Raw genomic sequence first — 23,227 nt, 5'->3', positions numbered from 1 at the left:
CAGTGTTCACAGGTCTTCGAGGAATGAGAAGCTGGTAGGCACAGGATACACACTGAATGAGTGTCAGTCTTGGCCATCTTCCTTCCACATGAAGGGCACTTGTCAAAGAGAGAAGGCATCTTTGACAGAAAAATCACCTTTTTTAAGCCTAAAAAAGGTAGCAGTAACACCCTAAGTCCAAAAGACGTCGAGTGAAAGCAAAAAATTGTAGATAAGAATATTTTTTGACAAAAAGCCAACAAAAAGCCAAAAAGAAAGGGAGCTGTTTCACCAGGGTCCTGACTGAAGGAGCCGGAAAGAACAACTGACCTAACTGTCACCCCTGAGGCATGATGGGAAGCCCGGGGTCATGGCTGCCTTAAAGGCACGGTGCCAGTTTTTTTTGTTGAAAATGGTTTCATTTTCTATGCTATTGTTTTGCAATGCAGCCTGAGGGCTAACAATGTCTATTTACAAGCAATTTTCAGAATTTATGAGTGGTATACTCATTAAAACACAAAGTTCAAAGGTTATTTGACATGATGTGTTTTTTTCTTTTGCTTTTCTTGCTAATTGCAGTGCATGTATATGTGTTTACATTGTTTTTAGCCTCAGTTATGGAGCTGCATTGGTGTGAGAAAAATAATATATGTGCATACATATATGTGGAGCGAGATATATGTGTTTTTTACATATATATTTTTATATTGTTTCCGGGGTCCCGCACATGGGCGGGAATATTCAGTGCTTATGACTATTGATGAGGATCCCCTGGAAGAGAACTACATTTCTTCGCCACATTCTCAGAGAGGCTGCACCTGATACAAGGCTGCTGCTGTTCTGTGAACATATTCTTTTTCACGAAGCACAGCAAGGAATCTGCATTAAGGAACAAATGCACAGGGGATGGGTAAGGTGCAGGAATTTAAAGGTACGGGCTCCAGTTATTCCAGTTCTGTTTTCATATAACAGAATCTTTTCTACTCCACTGCAAAGACATGGGCTGCTGACCATTGTGAGATACCCGCAGATCATTCGATGCCATAACTGCGTAATTACTTTATGGATCCTCATGCAACGAAAAAGACTCGCAAAATCACACAAACCCAACAAAGGGGTTTCAAACATGCAGCAGCTCAAACGTCCCATGAGAACCACACGTGACACTCCCCTTCATGTTGTTCCAAGGTAACCCGAAAACAATCAATACACGCACTCCAGACAAAACTGGATTCTGGAAACAAGCTGTCACCGTCAGAGTTGGTAACCCATTGAGAAGCAAGAGAGAAAGCCTCATGCGATCGCTGTGCCTCACACAATGCCTGAAACGCCGAGAGCAAAAGAGATGGCCGTGCACATCTCCTGTCCGGGCAGGCATGGAAAACAGGAGACAGGGAGGGAGCAAACATGCCTCCCTTCCAATCAAGAGAGCATTTTGGATGCATGCTAATTAGATGCATGGGTGGAGCTTCCAGCCCGGTTCCAAAGCAAAACAGACGACCATAGTCTTGCAATTGAGCAGCACATGCGCTGTCGCTAAGCAAGACCTAAAAATGAGTCTCATTGGAACCTTGTTTTGATATATTATGCACAGTAAATCCACGAACAAGCAGAAGACCAAGTTTTTCTAGGCATGGGACCCTGACGAACGCCAGACAGACTTCTCTACTGATCCAGTTCCCACTCCAGATCCACCCTCTCGCCATTGATCAGTAAATCAAAAAAATATTGAAGGACAGATCAAAAAAGCACAAGCACTACCAAAGAAGGGGATTCCTGTATGTCATTTACCTTTACAAGCGCCAGGATGCCCGTAGGGCGACAGTCAGCGCTATATAAGTATCAAATCAATCATCAATCAATCATCATTTGTGTTAGGACCAGCTGCATGAATCCATGCCCTCTGGCTTTGTCTTCATGGACAGAACTAGTTGATGTGACCATGGCGACAAATCTAGCTTCAGTGCCAGACGCCATGACACCTTTCAATGCTGGCCTTATGCGTCCGCTATCCAGTTGATTAATCATTTGGACCCGTGGAGCTGTTCTGTTTCCTGAATGTTCATCCATCACCCCAACAGCACCATCTTCAGAGTCACTGCTTTGAACTATAAACCATCCTGATAAGTTCTAGATTGCAGCAGAACAGTGAACGAATCACTGTCTATGTCCCTGCATGAGTAAATACTGTGACATTGCATGACCTGTTTGGGTTAGACTCCGATCCAACTCATTGCAGTGGGTCACGTGACAATGAAAGCAGTGAGAAAGACCATATTTTCTTGTTTCCAACCACTGATGCAGGCTGTTTCAACCTACAGATTGCAAGTAGCTGAGATACCTCTTCAGAGGTTGACCTAGAATGCCCTCCCCCTCAGATGGAGGTAACATTTACAGAAATCTTGAGAAAGGTGACGGAGGTTCTGGAGGTGATCTTACCCATGGAGGAAATTAAGTGAGCATCACTGATATTTTGAAATTAACAACTTGGCACCTTTGCTCCTGTTCAATGAAGCCTTCATGGAAGCCATTTGAACGGAGTTGAACAAGCTGTTTTTGGGTTGTTGATGAACCGTCAAGCCACCACTGCTCTTCCCCTGTGAGCCCTAAGCTCCTTACTACTCTGTTGTTGTTGCAGTCTGATCGTGCAGGGATGCACCCTTCTCCAGGCAGAACCCTGGCTCTTTCCCTGCAGCTCCCCTGTAGATAGATGCTATTAAGGGGGTCATCGGGCACTTTGCTCCTCAAATGTGACCTGTCTCAGAGCGCGCTACATGTTATTGAGAATGTTACAGATGGATGTGCCTGATTTGCCAGCTCTTTGCATGACCATAGTGCAGATGATGTTAGAGACAGTCATTATGCAGTTAGATTAATTCTTAGGTCTGGGCTGCATAGTGTAGAGTTGGTGGTACACTTGATGGGTTCATCTACTGCTATCGTCTACTGCTATCATCTGACATGTCTGGCTATGTTCCACTAGATTTTCAGGGGACGTCCAGCCTAACCGAATAGTGATGGCACTCGATTCTTCCTGTTCAGAGAAACGGCTGACTCGGTTCCCTGTGGTTTGGTACCTGAAGAACAAGTTACTTACCTTCGGTAACGCTTTTTCTGGTAGATACAATATCTGCCTGTGGATTCCTCACCTTGTGAATATCCCCTTGCGTCAGCAACATTCGGAAATTCTCTTTTTGTAGCTTCACGCCGACGTGGACTTGGACATTATAGAGACACTGCATCGCACGCGACTCCGCTGACGTCACAGACGCCTACAATAGGCCGGCGTGATGACATCAGTTCCGCCCTTTTTTTCGTGCCTTCGAGGCACACGGACGGACCAATGACCGACATATACACAGTATACGCAGTACAAAAATCAAGGTAACACACAGTGTGAAGCAAATGCAATAAAACATTTGAAATAAACAACTCCTTGACAATAAAATAAATACATTACAGAAACTCTGGTATAGAAGAGTGGACAACGGGGAGGCGGGTGGGTCAGTGAGGAATCCACAGGCAGATATTGTATCTACCAGAAAAAGCGTTACCGAAGGTAAGTAACTTGTTCTTCTGATAGATACATCTGCCGTGTGGATTCCTCACCTTGTGAATAGAGTCCCACAGCAGTCCCCACTCCCGGAGGAGGGTGTCCACTCTTCTCTACCAGAAAATCCTGGAGGACAGAGCGCGCAAAATGGCCGTCCCTCCTCACCTCGGAATCCAAGCAGTAATGCTTTGCGAAAGTGTGGAGGGAAGACCAAGTTACCGCCCTACAAATATCCTCTACAGGAACACCTCTAGCCAAAGCTGAGGTTGAGGACTTAGCTCTTGTAGAATGAGCCCTTATACCCTCTGGTGGTTCCTTACCGGCCAAAGAGTAACAGATCTTTATACAGAGGACGATCCATATTGACAAAGTTCTTTTATGGACCGCTCTTCCTCTCTTGCAGCCAGCAAACCCAATGAAGAGCTGGTCATCTAAACAATAGTCTTTAGATCTGTCCAAGTAAAAGGACACTGCCCTTTTGGGGTCCAGACGGTGCAACCTCTCCTCCTTGGAAGGGTGTGGGGGAGGATAAAAGGTAGGGAGGGTAATGGATTGACCAAGGTGGAAAGGAGTAACCACCTTTGGAAGAAAAGCAGCCCTGGTCCTAAGAACCATTCGATCAGCATGAATGGTCAAGAAAGTGGGCTTGGAACTAAGAGCTTGAAGCTCACTCACCCTCCTTGCTGAGGTTATTGCAACGAGGAAGACGGTCTTAAGAGTCAAAAGCCTCAAAGGACATTTGTGAAGAGGCTCAAAAGGAGCACCCATCAAAAAGGTCAAGACAAGATTTAAGTCCCACTGAGGCACAATAAAAGGAACAGGAGGGAACTTATTTGTGAGACCCTTTAAAAACCTCAAAACCACAGGAGATTTGAAAAGAGATGACTGATCAGGCAAACCGAGAAAAGCCGACAGCGCAGAAAGATAACCCTTAACTGTGGCAACAGCAAGCCCTTGCTGCACCAGAGAAAGGGCAAACTGGAGATCAGACAAATGGGCTCTCAAAGAGTCAATAGATTTTCCTCCACACCAAGTGACAAATTTTGACCATAGATGGACTTAGTGGAGTCACGCCTGGCTGACAAGATGACATCCACCACGTCAGGCGGGAGAGAAAAGGAATTCAGGTTGCCCCGTTCAATCTCCAGGCATGAAGGTGTAATGTCTGGAGGTGGGGGTGTAGAACCTGCCCCTCCATCTGGGAGAGGAGATCTGCCCTGTGAGGGAGACGGAGCGGCGGGTGAGAGGAGAGATGGAGAAGGTCTGAGTACCACACCCTTCTTGGCCAATCCGGGGCGACCAATATGACTTGGGCCCGGTCTTGGCGAATTTTCCTCAGAACCCGAGGAATCAAAGGTATGGGAGGAAACGTGTAAAGGAGTTGCGAGCTCCAACTCAACTGAAACGCGTCCCCCAAGGCTCCTTGCATCGGATACTGGAGACTCCAGAATAACGGGCAGTGAGCATTCTCTTGAGTGGCAAAAAGGTCCACCTGAGGAGTCCCCCACGTCCGAAAGACGTGACGAACTACCTCCGGATGAAGCCTCCACTCGTGGTCGGCAGAGAACTGCCGACAGACTGTCTGCACGAACGTTCTGAACTCTGGCCAGATGATTTGCCATCAGGACCAGAGACGCAGAGCCTCTCTGCAGAGACACTGCGACCCCACTCCTCCCTGCACCACATCGCGGTCGTGTTGTTCGTCAGGACCTGAACAGACTGACCGCGAAGGGAAGGGAGGAAGGCCTTGAGTGCCAAACTAATCTCCCTCAATTCCAGAAGGTTGATGTGAAGCAACCTTTCCTCTGGAGACCAAAGACCCTTGATCTCCAGATCCCCCAGATGAGCACCCCACCCTAGAGTGGAGGCATCCGTGATCACTGTGGCAACCGATAGAGGCAGATGAAAGGGCTTTCCTTGAGATAGATTGCCCTCCACGCTCCACCAAGACAGATCTGCTGCAGTTTCTCTGGAGATCCTCACAGACTCCCTGAGATCTCCTTTGTGCTGATACCACTGCCTGCGGAGGCACCACTGGAGCGCCCTCGTGTGCCAGCGTGCATGGTTGACCAGCAGAATGCAGGAAGCAAACCGACCAAGCAGGCGAAGGACCCTCAGGACTGGAACGACCGCTCCATTGTAAAACAAAGGAATCATTTCCTGAATGTCGAGAATCCTTTGACGAGGAGGGAATGCCCGACAAACAGTAGTGTCCAGTACTGCCCCTATAAACAGGTTGCGCTGTGAGGGCACCAGGTGAGACTTGGGTACATTTATCGAAAAACCCAACCTGTACAACAACTGAGTTGTCTCCTGCAGATGATGTAGCACCTTCTCTGGAGACTCCGCTTTGATCAGCCAGTTGTCCAGATAAGGGAATACTGGAATCCCTGATCTTCTGAGATGGGCTGCCACCACTGCCATCACCTTGGTAAAGACTCTAGGCGCAGTAGTAATTCCAAACGGAAGGACCGCAAACTGGTAGTGTTGCGACCCCACCGTAAAACAGATACTTCCTGTGCGACTTCAGGATTGGGATGTGAAAATACGCATCCTGCAACTCGAGCGACACCATCCAGTCTTCTTCCAGCAGCGCCTGAAGAACCTGCTCAAGGGTAAGCATCTTGAACTTCTCTTGTTTCAGATAAAGATTCAAGATCCTGAGATCCAGAATTGGACGAAGCCTGCCATCCTTCTTGGGAATCAGGAAATACCGGGAATCCCTGACCCCTTTCCTGCTCTGGAACCACCTCTATCGCGCCTTTCTTTAACACGGTCAGAAACGCCTCCTGAAGGAGACGGAGATGTTCCTCTGAGCAAGCCCCTTGACAAGGAGGGTAAGTTGGAGGGAATTCCCTGAAGGGAAGAGCATACCCATTTGCCACAAGATTGAGAACCCATTGGTCTGTAGTGACCGATTCCCAATCCCGCAGAAAATGGGTAAGCCGACCCCAACAGGACCAACATGACTGGGAATGGGGAATCGAGGGCGGCTTTGCTGTGGTGATAGGAGGAGAGGAAGAGGAGGAGGGTTGACGACCTAGAGGACGACCTCTGTTTCTTCCTCTATAAGACTTATACAGCATATTTTGTTGCTGTTGCTGCGGACGAGGCTGCCCTTGCGATCGAAAGGATGACTTCCCAAATCCTCTGAATTTACGAAAGGACCCTCTAGACTGGGACTGCAAGCCAAGTGACCTTGCCGTGGCCTTACTATCCTTGAATCTTTCAAGTGCGGCATCAGCCTTCTTACCAGATAGACCCGTACCGTCAAATGGTAAGTCCAACAAAGTAGCCTGAACATCTTGCGAAAAGTCTGAAGACTTTAACCAAGCTCCCCTTCTCGTAGCCACTGCAGAGCCCATAATCCTTGCCACCGAGTCAGCGGTATCCAGGCCACTTTGAATGACCTGGCGCGCAGCAGCTTGGGTATCATCCAAAACCTCCTGAAAGTTCTTCCTGTCCTCATCAGAAAGTTTCGACATCAACTGTTTAGAGGAATCCATCAAGACATGGATATATCTTCCCATTAGACAAGTTGCATTTGATGACTTCAGTGCCATGCTCGCCGATGAAAACACCTTATTAGCGGACTGGTCAATCTTTTTTGATTCCTTGTCAGCTGGAACCTGTGGAAAAGCTCCTGAAAACTTCCTTGAGCAAGCCGCTTGAACCACAAGGCTCTCAGGTGAAGGGTGAGCCGACAAAAATTCTGGATCCTCCGGTGCCACTCTATATCTCCGTGCCACAGTCCTAGAGACCGCAGGAGCAGACAAAGGTTTTTTTCCAAACCTCCAACACTGGCTCCAGAATTGACTCATTAAAAGGTAACAAAGGTTCAGTCACAGAGGAAGGAGAATGCAACACTTCAGTCAATAGATTGGACTTAAATTCAGTGGTTGGAAGATTAATGTCCAATAACTCTGCAGCTTTCCTCACTACTGTGTGATAAGGGATAACCTCCTTAGAAGGAGCATCTGAACCAGGAGAAAAATCCCACTCAGGGGAGACATCAAGACCACTTGCATCTTTTAATTCCGCACAATAGTCCTCAGAATCAGGAAGTTCACCTTCCTCCAGGTCCTTCTGATAGCGTGCCTCTTCTACAACTCTGTGCCTCCCTCCTGGAGCGGATCCTCGGGACCGGAGTCGATGGATCCACAACCGACTCCATCGGATTCGGAACCGGCGTGAACGCGGATCAGACGGCGCCGCAAGAGCTGAACGAGGACGAACAGACTGTGCCGGCGATTCTAGATATGGCGCCGGAGATTCGATACGGCGCCGGAGATTCGATACGGCACCGGAAAATTCCAGGACGGCGTCGCTGGAAGAAAGGGCATAAATGGGCCATGGGCATATGCCTGAGGGACACCCAAATTAAAGGCTAAAGTACCCATGGGACCCGCAGGCGCACCAGAAGGGTACATAGCCCTTGCAAAGACTCCATACATTGCGTTCCGATAGTGAGATGGGTCCTGGCCTGGAGCCGGAAAAGGGGGATAATTCCCCGGCGCCAAAGCCGGTGTACCTGGAGTCGGGCCAGTCGGCGCCGACAAAGGAACCTCTTCAGGCTGCTCCTGTTCTGGCTTGGCTTCACCCGAATCTGAAGAATGGACCGAATCCAATGGTGCCGGCGTCGGAGATCGAGAGACCTCGACTTCAGGAGACACTTCCTTCTCTGGCGAGTCCGGTTTTGAATGAGACGGTTCGACATCACTACCGCGACGTCGAGGAGAAGACGACTTCGGCGCCGGTTCTTTATCAGAGAGACGCCTTGAAGAGTGCTTCTTTCTCTGTCTCTTCGACTTCGAATGTCCCGACGCAGACTTCGATCTCGACCTCTATCTTCTTTTACTTGCCTTCTTACTCTTCATTTTAGCAATGAACAACTTCGCTTCCCTTTAAAGCCTTATAGGTCATCTTCCTGCAGCACGCACATCCATCGACGTCGTGATCGGAAGACAAGCACCAAATGCAGTCCTCGTGTGGATCCGTAATGGACATCAGTTTCCCACACTCCCTGCAGGGCTTGAAACAAGATTTCCTCCCAGACATCTTCGAAAGGAAACGAGAAGAACAGACAAGAACAGCTAAAACAACAATGTAACTACGGAGAGTCCCAAGAAACCGTTGGCGTCGACGGCGTGGAAAAAAGGGAACTGACGTCATCACGCCGACGAGACCCTATTATGGATCCAGTGACGTCAGCGGGGTCGCGAGCAGAGTCGTACCCTCTGTGACGTCGTCCGTGACCTCGCCGGCGTGGAGAGCTACAAAAGTTTCCGACTGGCTGCTGCGCAGGGGATATTCACAAGGTGAGGAATCCACTGGCAGATTTATCTATCAGAAAATAAAAAGCAACAAAAGAAATAATTTATACAAACAATTGGTCCAAGTTCAGTCTGAGTGTGTGACATCATTTCTTGCCTGAGTGTGTACAATAAATGATTAACAGTACCCTCTGATGAATCCTCAATGCTCACCGACAATACCACAAATGGAGTGTAAGGTATTATCTACTTTACCCTCTGTAAGCCTTTGGGGATCCACTGGACTCTGTGCGCACAAACCTTACCTTGGTATAGAATATACAGAGCCAGCTTCCTACAATGTGGCACAATGTGGAACATTCTGTGGCACTTGTACATTACTACTTCACGAATAACCCGCACATTTTGGCTAGTTCTGAAACACCAAGCCCTACAATAAAACTAGGACTCTCAGCGAAGCATGCCAGCTAAAGCAGAATTTGATAGAGGACTCAAGTCTGTCACAATGTTGCATCTGGAACAAGTTGTCCTCTTATCACACTGACAGTACCAGTGGATTCACCATTGCAGGTTTTGGCAGATAAGGTGTGAGGATTTCATCAACTCAACTAGTTGCCGCCCTACATAAAGCTTAAACATTGCACACACGTCTCCAAAGTAGATCAACATGGAAGTCATTCTGACCAAAGAAAATCATCAAGGAAGGCTGCACTTGCACAGTTCAAGATGATTAATGTACCTGTAAGATAAGCACTAGGAAACTTTAGAGCAAGTTCCAAGAGTTATTCAGGAGGAACCGTGTGGATGGGCATAAAGAGCATCGCTGAGGTCCGAGATGGGAAGGTGATCATAAGTATTGAGCCACACTACTATGGCATTAATTATAATCCAAGCATAGCATGTAGCAAGCAAAATATCCCATAGTACAAGAAATCACAAGTAAGGCTATATGATAAAGCAAGTGAACTTCGGAGTTCTTTGGACGAACCAGATGAGAGTTCATTGCATATGTCAAGGTAGAGAAAAAGGAAAAAATCATGGTAAGCTAAGCAACAGAGCATCAAGCACTCTTAGCACAGACACTTCAGCAGCATCAGAGGAGCATGCCTGAATGGGGCTGAAATAGAAGAATCGAAAATTTGAACTCAATTGCTCTAATTGAAAGGATTTTAAATAAGCCATACAATTAAAAGCTCTGCCAGGGAAAGTGATTGAGGGAGTAATGCACAACAGGACATTAAGCCAAGGAACGTAAATACTCAGGTGCTTGTATAACTTGTGCTTGTACGCAAACCACAAGAGCAGAAACAAAGCTCCTAAAAATGCTAAAATAGTGGTTGAACCTTATATGAAAGATCTCCTTTTTCTTCCAAAAGTTCGTCAATCTTTCGCTCATTCTGGCTCTTGTCAGTCTTTAACCCTTGGCACTGCTTCTGAGTGTCACGAAGCCGAATCAACAAGCTGTAGGAAACAGAAGAGGGGAAAGAAAGAAGGGAATAGAGTGATGAGAAATTATCTCAAGAAATTCAGCAAGTGAAAATAACAGAAGTGTGTAGCATTATGGCTAGGAACTTGGTGAAAAAAAAGGAGGTTGCGAAAAGGATTGACAGTCATGTGAAGGTAACTTCAGAAGTTGTGTTTCCATAAGCTTTTCAGATTAAACGAGAAAGGCATTCATGTGTAATCCCATCTCAGGCCTTGGGAACAATTCTCACTTCATTTGTGGCAGTGGGACACATTCCCATACCATGCTTTTCATTTCATCATAGCGCCATATAAATAAACGAATAAGTTACTTACCTTCGGAAATGATATATCTGTAAGAAACATTAGTAGCGGACTGGATCCGGAAAGTTTGTCAGTAGTACCCCTGCGAGTTGGAAGGCGACGACATGCGGCTCAGTGTCCGTCGTGGTCGCCGAGATGACGACACGGCAGCTACTTGGACGCCTCCATTGCGCGCGGACATCAGTTCTACAAACTACTTTCTGCGCCAGAAAACGCAGAGCCGTGCAAGATACTGACCAGTGGTGCCTTGAAACTAGGGCCCTGAAAGGGATGACGTTAACCCTAGAAATCAGGTCGCAGAACGGGGAGGATGGGTGGGGTGATAAGGAATATATCACTACTAATGTTTTACAGATTTAGCATTATCAAAGGTAAGTAACTTGTTCATCTGAACGAAACATACCGATAGATTCCTTACCTCGGAATAGATATCCCAAGCAATACGAACCCCGGTGGTGGGTCTGCGTACCAAGATCACACCAGGAAGTCTCGGAGAACGGAAAGGCCAAAGAAGCTGTCTCTCCAGACTTGGCTGTCCAGCCAGTAGTGCTAAGTAAAAGTGTGCAGCAAGGCCCACATAACTGCTTTACATGTCTTGCAGGAGGACACCACGTCCCAATGCTGTAGTGGCTGCAGTCGCCTTGGTGGAATGGGCGCGCAGCCCCAACGGAGCATCCTGTTTAGCCATAGAATAACAGGCTTTAGTACACAAGACGACCCCCCGGGAGATAGTCCACTTGTGTACAGCCTGACCATTTTTGGCTCCAACGTAGCCACAGAGCTGGTAAACAACCTGGAACTGTTGTGTTTTTCGAGCAAAACGAGAGCACACATTTTGCGTCCAGATGGTGGAGCCTCTCTTCCTCGCTAGAAGGATGCAGAAAGAAGGTGGGCAAAGTGATGGTCCGCCCGATGTGAAAGGCAGTGATAACCTTTGGCAGAAAGGATGGGCGTGTCCAGAGTATAACCTAGTCCGGAAGGACAGACAAAGGAGGCTTACAAGAAAGAGCCTGGAGTTGACTCACTCTCGAGGCAGAGGTGATTGCAACCAGGAAAGTAGTCTTCAAGGTCAGACAAAGAGGACAATTGTGCAGAGGCTCAAAAGGAGCGCACATTAGATATGGAAGAACTATATTCTAGTCCCACTGTAGCCTTACAAAAGGAATAGGAGGAAAATAGAAGCAGTGTCTAAGAAATATTTTTACAACTGGTGACTTGAAAAGAGAGGGCTGATCAGGGAGCCTGAGAAAGGCCGAAATAGCAGAAAGGTAGCCCTTAAGTGCCCAGAGCAAAGCCCTGCTGGGCCAAAGAAAGAAGAAAAAGAAGAACTTCGGAAAGAGGGGCAGAAAGATGATCCACCTCCTTTGCAGTGTGCCATGCCACAAACTTGTTCCACCTGCAGGCTTATAGTAGCTTTGTGGAGGGCCACCTGGCCGCCAGAATGACAGACTTCAGGAGGCAAGTCAAAATGAATCAACTGCCGGTGCTCAATCTCCACGCAGAGGTGGAGGCTGGACAGGTTCGGGCGGAGGACCGTCCCTGCTGCGACAGAAGATCCTCCTGAAGAGGCAGTCTGATCAGGGGATCGATTGTCATACTGAGTAGCTCGGATACCATACTCTTGGAGCCCAGTCCGGAGCCACAATAATGAATTGGGCCCAGTCGCACCTGATCTTCAGCACTCTGGGCAGTAGTGGTATAGGCGGAAAGGCGTACAATAGAGCGCAACTCCACTCGCAACAAAAGGCGTCGCAGAGTGTCGCCTTGGAAATTCCAACGCACAGAACTGCTGACATTGCACGTTCTCTTCTGTGGTAAATGGATTTAACCAAAGCTTTCCCCACTGTTTAAAGAGACCTTGCGCCACATCAGAGTGAAGACGCCATTCGTGATCCATCATGCACCTGCGGCTCAGTTGGTCCGGCCTGGCGTTCAGTGAACCTGCCAAGTGTTGAACCACCAGGGAAAAGCCCTACTGTTCCAACCATGTCCAGAGGTGCAGAGCCTCTGGAAATAGGGTCCACGAATCCACCCTGCCCTGTTTGTTTCAGTACCAAATGGCCGTGGTGTTGTCTGAACACCTGCACCACTTTCCCTTAGACAGAGCGAAGGAATGCCTTCAGTGCAAGTCGGATCGGCCGAAGCTCCAGAAGGTTGATATAGAGCTTGAACTCCGCCGAAGATCAGAGGCCTTTCATCTCCGACTCTCCCATGTGGCCCCCCCAATCCCAGGAGGGACACTTCCGTCATTAATGTGGGCTCCGGTTGGGGAAGGTAGAGAGATCTGTCCTGGACCCAAAGTCTGTTTGTGAGCCACCACTAAAACTGCTGTGCAGTGCCCTCTGAGATCTGGATGTAATCGGACAGGTTCTCCTGATGCTGCGACCACTGGAACTTCGGGTCCCACTGCAGACCCCGCATATGCCATCTGGCATGAGTGACCAACAGGATGCAGGAGGCCATGAGGACGAGCAGGCTCAGGGTCATCCTGACCGAAACCCAGGAGAGAGGACGAAAGAACGGAAACATAGCCTGAATATCCTGGACTCGCCATTCGGGAGGATAGGCCCGAAACTGAGTCTTGTCTAGAACCGCTCCGATGAAGAGGAGCTTCTGAGAGGGAATCAGGTGCGACTTCGGTACATTGATTGAACCCCAGCAAATGCAGGAGGTCGGCCGTAGTCTGGAGGTGGGATACGACTGCCTGGGGCGAGCCCGCCTTCAACAGCCAGTCGTCGCGATAGGGGAAGACTGGAACTCCTGATCTGCGCAGATTATCTGCGACCACCGCAATCACTTATGTGAACACCCGAGGGGCGCTGGTAAGGCAAAAGGGGAGCACAGTAAACTGGAAATGCTCGTGGCCTACCGCGAGCCGTAGGAAACGCCGGTGTGCCGGCAGGACAGGAATGTGGAAATATTTGTCCTGCAAGTCCAACGCTACCATCCAGTCTTCAGGGTCGAGAGCAGACAAGATCTGAGCCAGAGTTAGAATCTTGAACTTCTCCTTCCGGAGGAAGCACTTGACGTCCCTGAGGTCCAAGATAGGACGCACGCCCTTGTCCTTCTTGGGCACCAGAAAGTAGTGGGAAAAAACAACCACGTCCTACTTCTGGTGCAGGAACGTGCTTGATGACCCCCCTTGGCCAAGATGGCCGCGACTTCCTGTTAAAGTGCCAAGTGATTCACCGACATGCGGTGGTACTGGGGTGGCATGGCTGGAGGGGTAATCTTGAAGGGGAGGGAGCGGACCCCCGGACTGTGTCTAAAACCCACCTGTCCGAAGTGATGATGGGCCAGTGGGGAAGGTGATGGTGAATCCTGCCACCCACTGTCGTTTGATGGGCCTGAAAAGGCAGACTAGGAATTTTTTGGGGCAGTAGTTGCAGGGGTGGAAGTGGACTGACCCGCCCGCTGACCCCCTGAACCGCCTCTGCGGTCCCACGTCTGCAGCCACGCTTGGACTGTTCCTGCTGTGGCTCTGAAGCAAACGTGCTGGGGCGCCCCTTTCGTTGTCACTAAAGGAGCGAAAAGCAGAAGGCGAAGGAGGGCGAGTGGCAAACAGTCCCAAGGACCTAGCCGTAGCCAATGAGTCCTCAAAACGCTCCAATGCGCTATATGCCTTATTGCCAAAAAGGCGAATGCCATCAAAGGGCATGTCCATCAGAGTCTTCTGGACGTCCCCGGAGAAGCCAGTAGTCCTCAGCCAGGTGTAGCGCCACTGCCATGGAAATCGCTCTGTCCAGCGAGTCGGCGGTGTCAAGGTCATAACAGATCATGAACTTGGCTGCATCTCTCCCCCTCAACAACTGCTTCCGAGATAACTGTCCGCGCCTCATCCGGACACTGAGGGAGCACTTTCGCCACCGTATCCCACAAGGGAGTGAGAGTAACAACCCGAGAGGAATGTGGTGTTCACAGACCACAGGCCTGAACTGGCGGAAGAAAAGATCTTCTTCCCAAATTGTTCCACTCTTGGATTACCTATCCGGGGGTGCAGTAGGGAATGCACTCTGAGACGTCGAGGCTTGGACAACCAAGCTCTCAGGGGTGGGGTGCTGGGAGAGGAAAAGATGGTCGCCCGGGGCCGGGCGAAGGGCCACGTTCCGGTCCACAGGAGCCCCTGTGTTGGGCCTGGACCACGTGCCAAAAAGAACATCAGAAAGTGCCTCATTGAAAGGCAGCAGTGGCTCTGCAGAGGTAGCCGCCGGTTGAAGCACTTCTGTCAGGAAATTAGCCCTGAATGCCACAGCAGGGAGCTTGAGGGACTCCACCGCCCTACGCAACACCACTGCAAATCTTGCACCCTCCTCCGTAGCCATAGTAGGAGGAGTGAGAATGCCAAGGTCCAGAGAGGTGTCCAGACCCCTGGAATCCCCCAGATCCTCAACCCAGTCCAGGTCATACACACACTGAGCTTTGAGAGGGTTCTCAGAACCCTACCAGACCTCTCCTTCCTCCACAGGCTGAGGTACAGGCCGAAAATAAGGAGGCTGGGCATAGGGGTAGAAATGCCCCATCGGTGTCGGAATCGGCGTAGAGCGATGTCGTTCTGGCTCTGTGACTCGCTCCTCTCCCTCGAGCAGAGTGGTCGCTCCCGGTGTCCCTGGCGACATTCGGTATCGTTGTGCTGCCTGTGCTGTTTATTGTGCCTATTATTCATTGCCTGCCATTTGCCTGCTTGCCGCTTTGCGTTTAATGCACTTTTGACTGTTCACTGTGACTTTCACGCTGTTTGCGCGTTGTGCCCCAAGAGCTTTGCTGTGCTGACCCCCACGCTGCCATTTTGAGTGTTGTTGTCGTTCCCTGGAGCCCGCCCCGCCTCCCAGCTGAGACGCCCTCCCACTAAGCTGAAACAGCGCTCCCTACCTGAAATCGCCGTGACTCGCTCCTCTCCCTCGAGCAGAGTGGTCGCTCCCGGTGTCCCTGGCGACATTCGGTATCGTTGTGCTGCCTGCGCTGTTTGTGCCTATTATTCATTGCCTGCCATTTGCCTGCTTGCCGCTTTGCGTTTAATGCACTTTTGACTGTTCACTGTGACTTTCACGCTGTTTGCGCGTTGTGCCCCAAGCGCTTTGCTGTGCTGACCCCCACGCTGCCATTTTGAGTGTTGTTGTCGTTCCCTGGAGCCCGCCCCGCCTCCCAGCTGAGACGCCCTCGCCCCTCCCCCTTCACCATCCATATATGACAGTAGCTCCCGCGCGCAGCGTTCACGCACAGCGACCGCGCCCAATCCGCGCCGAAGGTGCGCCAAAGGTAAGCCCGTCTACGCCCGTCCACGCCTGGACCGCGCCCAGTGCCAGACCCCCTGCCCCTCGCGCTGCCCAGCCCTCCCGCATTACCTACGATGCCGCCACCCTCCTAGCCCTTGACCCCGGCCGCGCCCCCAACTGCGTCCAAGCCGCTCCTGGACACACCCATGGACCTTTTTCTTGCTACTCCTGCAAATTCATCGGCACCGTCAACATCTCCGCTACGACCACACCACAGATCCCCGACCCCAATCACCTACAATGCATCCTTCTCAACACCCGATCAGTCCACAGACACGCCATTGACCTATGGAATCTACTAGACACCATTTCTCCGGACATCGCCTTCCTTACGGAAACATGGATGAATGCTTCCTCCGCACCAGACATCACCATTGCCATCCCTGAAGACTATAAGATCACCCGCAAAGACCGCACCAGCCACACAGGAGGAGGAATCGCTATCGTCCATAAGAAATCTATCCGCATCTCAACCAGCTCCGACGCCAACCTCGCCAACTCCGAACACCTTCACTTCCAGATCCACATCGACCCCAAAACCACACTCAGAGGCACTCTCCTCTACAGACCACCAGGACCCCGCGCAAAATTCAGTGAAGACATCACGGACTTCATCACTCCACACGCGCTCCCCTCCAAAGACTACATCCTTCTGGGAGACCTCAACTTTCACCTTGAAAAGAACTACGACCACAACACCACCACCCTCTTGGACAACCTCGGCAACCTCGGACTTAAACAACTAGTCACTTCCCCCACCCACATCGCAGGTCACACACTCGACCCCATCTTCACATCCAGCAATCATGTCTCCTTCAGCCACACTACGGATCTCCTCTGGACTGACCACAGCTGCGTTCACTTCACCTACAACAAGCCGAAACCCATCAACCACTCCCAACCTACCCTGCAAAGAAACTGGAACAAAATTACCACGGACCAAATCTCCGCATCGCTCCTTCGAAACTCCCCAGCCCTCCCTTCTAACGCCAACGAAGCCGCCGCCAACCTCACCCTATGGTTATCCAACACCGCTGACACCTTAGCTCCAATGAAAAAACGTCAAAGCAAACCTGGCAGCAAGAAAGCCTCATGGTTCAGCGATAATCTCAAGAAGTCCAAGAAACTCTGCCGCTCCCTCGAAAAGGCTTGGAAAAAAGAGCCAACCACCAGCACCAAGGACGCCTTCAAAAACGCCACCCGCACTCACCACCAACTGATCCGAAAAGCCAAGAAAACAGCATTCAAGGATCGACTTGACAACAACGCCCACAACAGCAAGGAACTTTTCAACATCGTCAAGGAATTTTCCAATCCCTCGGCCAACTCCAACGACATCACCCCCTCTCAAACCCTCTGCGACTCCCTAGCCTCTTTCTTCCACAACAAGATTGCAGACATCCACAACAGCTTTGACAACCAACCCGGAAACCAACCCACCCTACCATCTGCTGACCATCTTCCCCCCGAGAACACCCTTAATGCCTGGAACCCAATCTCCACTGAGGACACCATCCGCCTGATGAATTCCATCCACTCAGGATCCCCCACAGACCCATGCCCTCACCACATCTTCAACAAAGCAGACTCCGTCATAGCACCGCACCTCCGAGACGTCATCAACTGCTCCTTCAACTCCGCCACCTTCCCTGAAGACTGGAAACACGCTGAACTCACCGCCCTTCTGAAAAAACCCACAGCTGACCCCACCGAACTCAAAAATTACCGCCCCATCTCGCTTCTTCCATTCCCGGCCAAAGTCATCGAGAAAGCCGTCAACAACCAGCTCGCCGCCTTCCTCGAAGCCAACAAATCCCTCGACCCCTCACAATCTGGCTTCCGAGCAAAACACAGCACTGAGACCGCCCTCATCGCAGCAACAGACGACATTCGAACTCTACTGGACAATGGAGACACAGTCGCCCTCATCCTCCTCGACCTCTCTGCAGCATTCGACACAGTCTGCCACAACACCCTTCTACAACGCCTCAATAACATCGGAATCCAAGGAAAAGCACTTGAATGGATCACCTCGTTCCTCACCGGAAGAACCCAGAGAGTCCGCCTTCCTCCATTCAAGTCCGAAGCCTCTGAAGTCATCTGCGGTGTACCTCAAGGATCATCACTCAGTCCCACCCTCTTCAACGTATACATGAGCCCCCTCGCGGCCATCGCACGCCATCACAACCTCAACATCATCTCTTACGCAGACGACACTCAACTGATCCTTTCTCTCACCAATGACCCCAGCACCGCCAAAACTAACCTACACGAAGGAATGAAAGAAGTTGCTGAATGGATGAAACACAGCCGTCTGAAACTGAACTCAGATAAAACAGAAGTCCTCATCCTAGGTACCTCCCCCTCCGCATGGGACGACTCTTGGTGGCCGGAAGCCCTCGGAAAAGCACCCATCCCGACGGACCGCGCACGAAACCTTGGCGTCATCTTGGATTCCTCACTTTCAATGAACAGACAAGTCAGCGCCGTATCCTCTTCCTGCTTCAACATTCTTCGCATGCTCAGAAAAACATTTCGCTGGATCCCCTCCGAAACTAGGAAAACAGTCACCCACGCTCTGGTCACGAGCCGACTGGACTACGGAAACACCCTCTACGCGGGCACTACCGCAAAACTCCAGAAGAAACTCCAACGAATCCAAAACGCCTCAGCCAGGCTCATATTAGACATCCCACGCAACGAACACATCTCTGGTCACCTTAAAGACCTCCACTGGCTACCCGTCAATAAGAGGATCACTTTCCGACTGCTTACCCACACACACAAATCACTCTACGACATCGGTCCAGATTGCCTCAACTCACGATTGTCCTTCTACACCCCCTCCCGCCAACTACGTTCTTCCAACCAAGCCCTCGCCACTGTACCTCGCATCAACAAGACCACCATGGGAGGCAGATCCTTTTCATACCTAGCTGCTAAAACATGGAACTCACTCCCCGTTTACCTTCGCCTCACCCAGAACCACCTAGCGTTCAGAAAGCAACTTAAAACGTGGATATTTGACAAGTAATCCTCCTCCCCTTCCTAAGCGCCTTGAAACCCTCTGGGTATGTAGTGCGCTATACAAATTTTATGACTTGACTTGACTTGTGTCCAAGTCATGGCTGAAACCGGGGGAGGCGGCGTCCGGTGCCACAGGCGTAACGTCGGTGGTGGTGCCGGTGGAGTGGACGTCGGTGGAGGCGTAACGAGGTCAACCAGGGTCCATGCCTGGATCCTTGGGGGCCCTGCGGCGCCTGGGCCGAAGCAGACAGATGCCGGAGCCGCCGACAGTGAAGGGCAAAGACCCCCATCCTGGCCCTCCGGGCCAAAAGGTGCGCCGTCTGTGCCAAACGGCATAAAGAGGCAGGCCAGGTCTGCCAGAAATTCCTGGAGCTGGGCCAGAGTCGCCGACTGACCCGGGAAGGGCGGATAGGCCGAAGGAGACACCTTAGGCTTCGCCGGAGCCACGAGTGAGGCACCACCTGCATCCTCAGCAACTTTTGGAACCGCTCCTGCAAAGTCTTCGGCGGCATGGCCCGGCAGTCGTGGCACGACTTTCGGTCGTGGTCATGCCCCAGGCAGTAGAGAGACACTGTGCGGGTCCGTCACCGACATCATCCGATGACACTCCCCACACGATTTGTAACTGGGCATCCCTACGACACCAGGAGTCGAACTGACGTCACAGCGAAAGAGCAGTGTTCAAGAAGCTGGCGCGACATCATCTCAGCGACCAAGACACCAACGACGGACGCGGAGCAGCAAGACGCCACCTTACGACGCACAGGGGTGCTGCCGACGAAAACTTTCCGGATCCAGTCTGACGCCTGGGGGTAATTCTAAGGTAAGGAATCTATCACTATGTGTTTCTTTCAGATATCTCATTTAGGACCATGGGTGTTTTACCTAATTCTTTGGTGGCTGTGGGTCATACTTACAAGGCCACAAAGAGAATTGAAGAAAACAATCCTACCAGCCCAAGATATTCAATTTTCACTTAATTCGTCATGGGGTCTGTGAAGAAATGGGGAGTATTATATGGTGTGGTTGTGCGACTTCACGGTGTAATATGCTCCCCAACCCCTGTAAGACCCATAGGTTTTGTTGGTCATACCTAGTTGGCTGTGGCTCAAGCAGCAAAGCTAACACAAAGTAACAAGTGTAAAGCATTTAAACAGCACCAACACAATTGAAGAAATTGACAAGACACCCAAGGAATCAGACACAAAGTTATTAAAATAGACAATTTTAAAGCCTTTTTAGAAAACACATTGAAAAAAATCCACCGGTAGGTTCAAGAGAAAGATTTTACAAGGTATAGTCACATTTCACTGAACCACGAATAACTACTGGAAAATCCGCAAATTTAACAGTTAGAAACTTCTTTAGTAAAGAGTTGGCAAAGTGGTTATGTGGTGGGTTAGAGTTGCTTGGGCCAACCAATTCAGTCAGAGCTAGTCAGGGCTCTGAGAAACAGTTACTTCCACAGAAGAAGCAATCTTCAGGTAGTTCCAGGCCCTTTATCCTTGTCCAATTAACTTCTGTGGAAGTGCTTCTGATGCTGAGGGAACCTTCGGTCGATGGGGGTCTTCCTGCACGGACTCACGGAGTCGTCCGGTGCCGCAGTCAAAGCCAAATCCTTCCCCGGGCTGTAGCTTTCCTTCTGGGCAACCAAGCTGCACTTCAACAACTCTCAGGTCCACCAGACTTTGGCGCAACTTCTGAACATAAGGTCCTGGTCTCTGGTACTGCACAATGGTATGGCACAGCGATCCAAAGATTTGAGCTACCATCTGCCCTTAGCAGGCTTCTTCAGGTATTGTGTCCCTGTGAAGTGGCCAGTTGGCTGATCCTTGTAGTCATCTTGCTTTGGCTGGGATTTGGAGGAGACTTCCCCTTGAGAATGATACAGCAGACATACTCTTCTTTGCTAGCCACCAGGCGCAGACTATCAGTTCAGTAAAGATCTAAGTTCTGGGAGCCAGGGGTGTCGTATTTATGCACACAAACGGTCCAAAGGGTATGATGCAGTTGCTAGCCAATTAGCCATCAGGTTTTCTCCCTCCAGTTGACCACTTCCTAGGAAGTGTGGGATATGGCCAGGGGATGCACCATTTCGCTCACACCCGAGGAGGCAGAACACCTACTGGCATCCAGAGCCCTGTAGTCCCACCAAGGGGTGTGGCTACCAAGGGAGCTACAAGTCACTGAAAAAACAATTAGACAAGGTTTTCCCTCTGCTTCCCAGATGCCAGCCTTTATGCCTAAATAACAGCCCCTCTCTCAAGTGTTACAATTTGTCCTTCAAAGGAAGCGTCAGCTTTCATGCTTGCATTTTGGGTCAACACCCGAGGTGGCGTCTTGCAGAAGGGAGTAAACACCTCTCCAGTGCAGTCCCCTATTGTCTCCTTTCCTAGGAGTCATTAGCACTTTTCCCGAGAAGGGCAGAAAGCGGTCTCTCGTTCAAACTCCATGTGCAACAGTTAAGGGCACAGGGGGTTTTAAGGCAACAAAGTGGCAATTTAGTAAAAGTTGCACATTGTAAATTGTTACATTTAGACTTGAGAACCATGTCGGGTTTAATGTAACAAGTTGTTTTATACCTTGGCGTATCAACTTAGGTTGCACTGTTCAGGAGTTAGCACAGCTGACGGGTCAGCATGTAAGACTGCACTAGTCAACAAGGTGAACAAGTCTTTCCGCAGTAAAAATGACAGTTTTGATTTTTTATTGCCAGAACATGTAAAATACATGTTATGTCCATGGAATAAGCAGCACCCTGCCTTTGTGCTCAGTAGGCCTGCCATAGGGGTGACTTACACATTTTTAGGGGATGGTTGACTTTGTTATGGGCTTTTAACCACTTGGATGCTAATGACAAGGGTAACTAGTCATGGAGTGCCCATTCATTTCAATGGAAATTACATGGGAGGATGGAAAATACCTTAGCATCCAAGTGAATGGCTAAGTTGGACTAGCAGTTGAAAGCTGCCCTTTCAGTCTGCAATGGTGGACTGGGAGCCTCATTTCATTCTTGCCATCCCAAGGTTGGCACAAGCAGCTCTGCAATCCCTTGGAGAGGGGGGCTCCAACTTAAAGGTCTTTACCATATTCTAGGGTTTTGCAGGCAAGTTAGGCTATGCCAACTGGGAATAGTCAATTTAACTTTATGCCTACGGGTTTAGTTGGGCTTCCTATAAATTTAATAATAATAATAATAATAACATACATGTTTGGGATCAGGGCACTGAGGTCAGGTTAACAGTCCTGTCAAAAAATACTGCAGCATCGAAATACTTAGGTGTGACCATACCAAAGAGGCATTTCTTTACAGGTTGCACAAGCGGTTTCACCTACTTTGCCTCCATGCTCCCGATCGCAGTGGCCTTAAGGAGTATGGGGGGTTGATAATCGGCAAAATTCTGCATCCACGTTCGGTGGATGAACGCCTGAACTATTTTGAGTGTGAAGAAGTGTGTTTGGAGTGGAGCCGCAACTGATCCAATGATCTGCCTCTTGACCGGGATCAAGACAGTCGCAGAGCAACCCAGATAGCATAGAGCTTAAGGGACCGCTCCCTCAAGGCTTTGGAGTGCATAGTCCAGCCTTCCCTGTAGACATCCTGGCCACACCAGGACAAAGTCAAAAATTCTTCGACAAAAGGTAAAAAAAAAGTCAATCAAAAAGTGACCAGCGGCAGCTCTTCTCCAGATCTGTGCTGACTTGTACTGAAAGAATAGAACTGATGTCAGCATGCTGGGGTGGATCTTAAATGGGCAGCGCATAAGTCAGTCACTTCCGGAATGGGAGCATCAGCAACTATGTGGAGCGAAACACCACCTACTGGCACGCAGAGGTACCACGCAAGAAAAACTTTCTGGATCCAGTCTGATGCCTGGGGATAATTCTTAAGTAAGGGATCAGAGGTTAGCAGTCTCTATCAGAGGTTGAGACCTTGGGTGCTAGGTGATGTAGAGCTTTGCTTCATGGTCCTGTATAGCCCTCAGGTTTATCAACAATAAGTCACTGCAAGCCTTTGAGTCATGGCACAACCCTAGGCAAATTTTGCGAGGTTTGGTCACAGACATTTGTTTGTGACCATACCTACGGGGCTTAAAACTTGGTATTTTGGGATGTGACATATCCCTCAAACACTGTAAAAAATGTGCCTTAAATAATGGCCTCAACAAGAAAACATGTAGCTCTGGATCCATGTTTCTTGGCGCAGAAAGAAATGTCAGCACGCAGGAGTGGTACCTATATAGGCCCTACCTGTCATTTCTGGAGCATTCCTGTGACAATGTGGGGCGAGGCAGCACCACCTACCGGCTCACTGAGGTACTGTTGAAAATGTT

At 49.8% G+C, this 23,227-nt stretch overlaps 1 protein-coding gene and 1 non-coding gene across 12 annotated transcripts in view; both read right to left on the bottom strand.

Annotated features, from left to right (window-relative positions):
• The window catches only part of NUMA1 (nuclear mitotic apparatus protein 1), an 832,005-nt gene that overhangs the window by 503,972 nt on the left and 304,806 nt on the right, over positions 1–23,227 (bottom strand). For all 11 annotated transcript variants that reach the window (XM_078658631.1, XM_078658637.1, XM_078658630.1 and 8 more), the window contains exon 11: positions 10,149–10,266. In XM_078658631.1, coding sequence (XP_078514757.1) covers positions 10,149–10,266 — 118 coding nt within the window. The remainder of the gene's footprint in view (positions 1–10,148; positions 10,267–23,227) is intronic.
• Positions 9,301–9,413, bottom strand: LOC144774630 (small nucleolar RNA SNORD22). The gene has a single exon (XR_013600400.1). It is a non-coding gene; the product is annotated as a small nucleolar RNA SNORD22 (small nucleolar RNA).

This window comes from Lissotriton helveticus, chromosome 8 (assembly GCF_964261635.1).
Source record: "Lissotriton helveticus chromosome 8, aLisHel1.1, whole genome shotgun sequence".
Classification (NCBI taxonomy): Eukaryota; Metazoa; Chordata; class Amphibia; order Caudata; family Salamandridae; genus Lissotriton; species Lissotriton helveticus.
The sequence above is the reverse complement of the archived record's forward strand: the minus strand, read 5'-3'. Positions and strand labels throughout refer to the sequence as shown.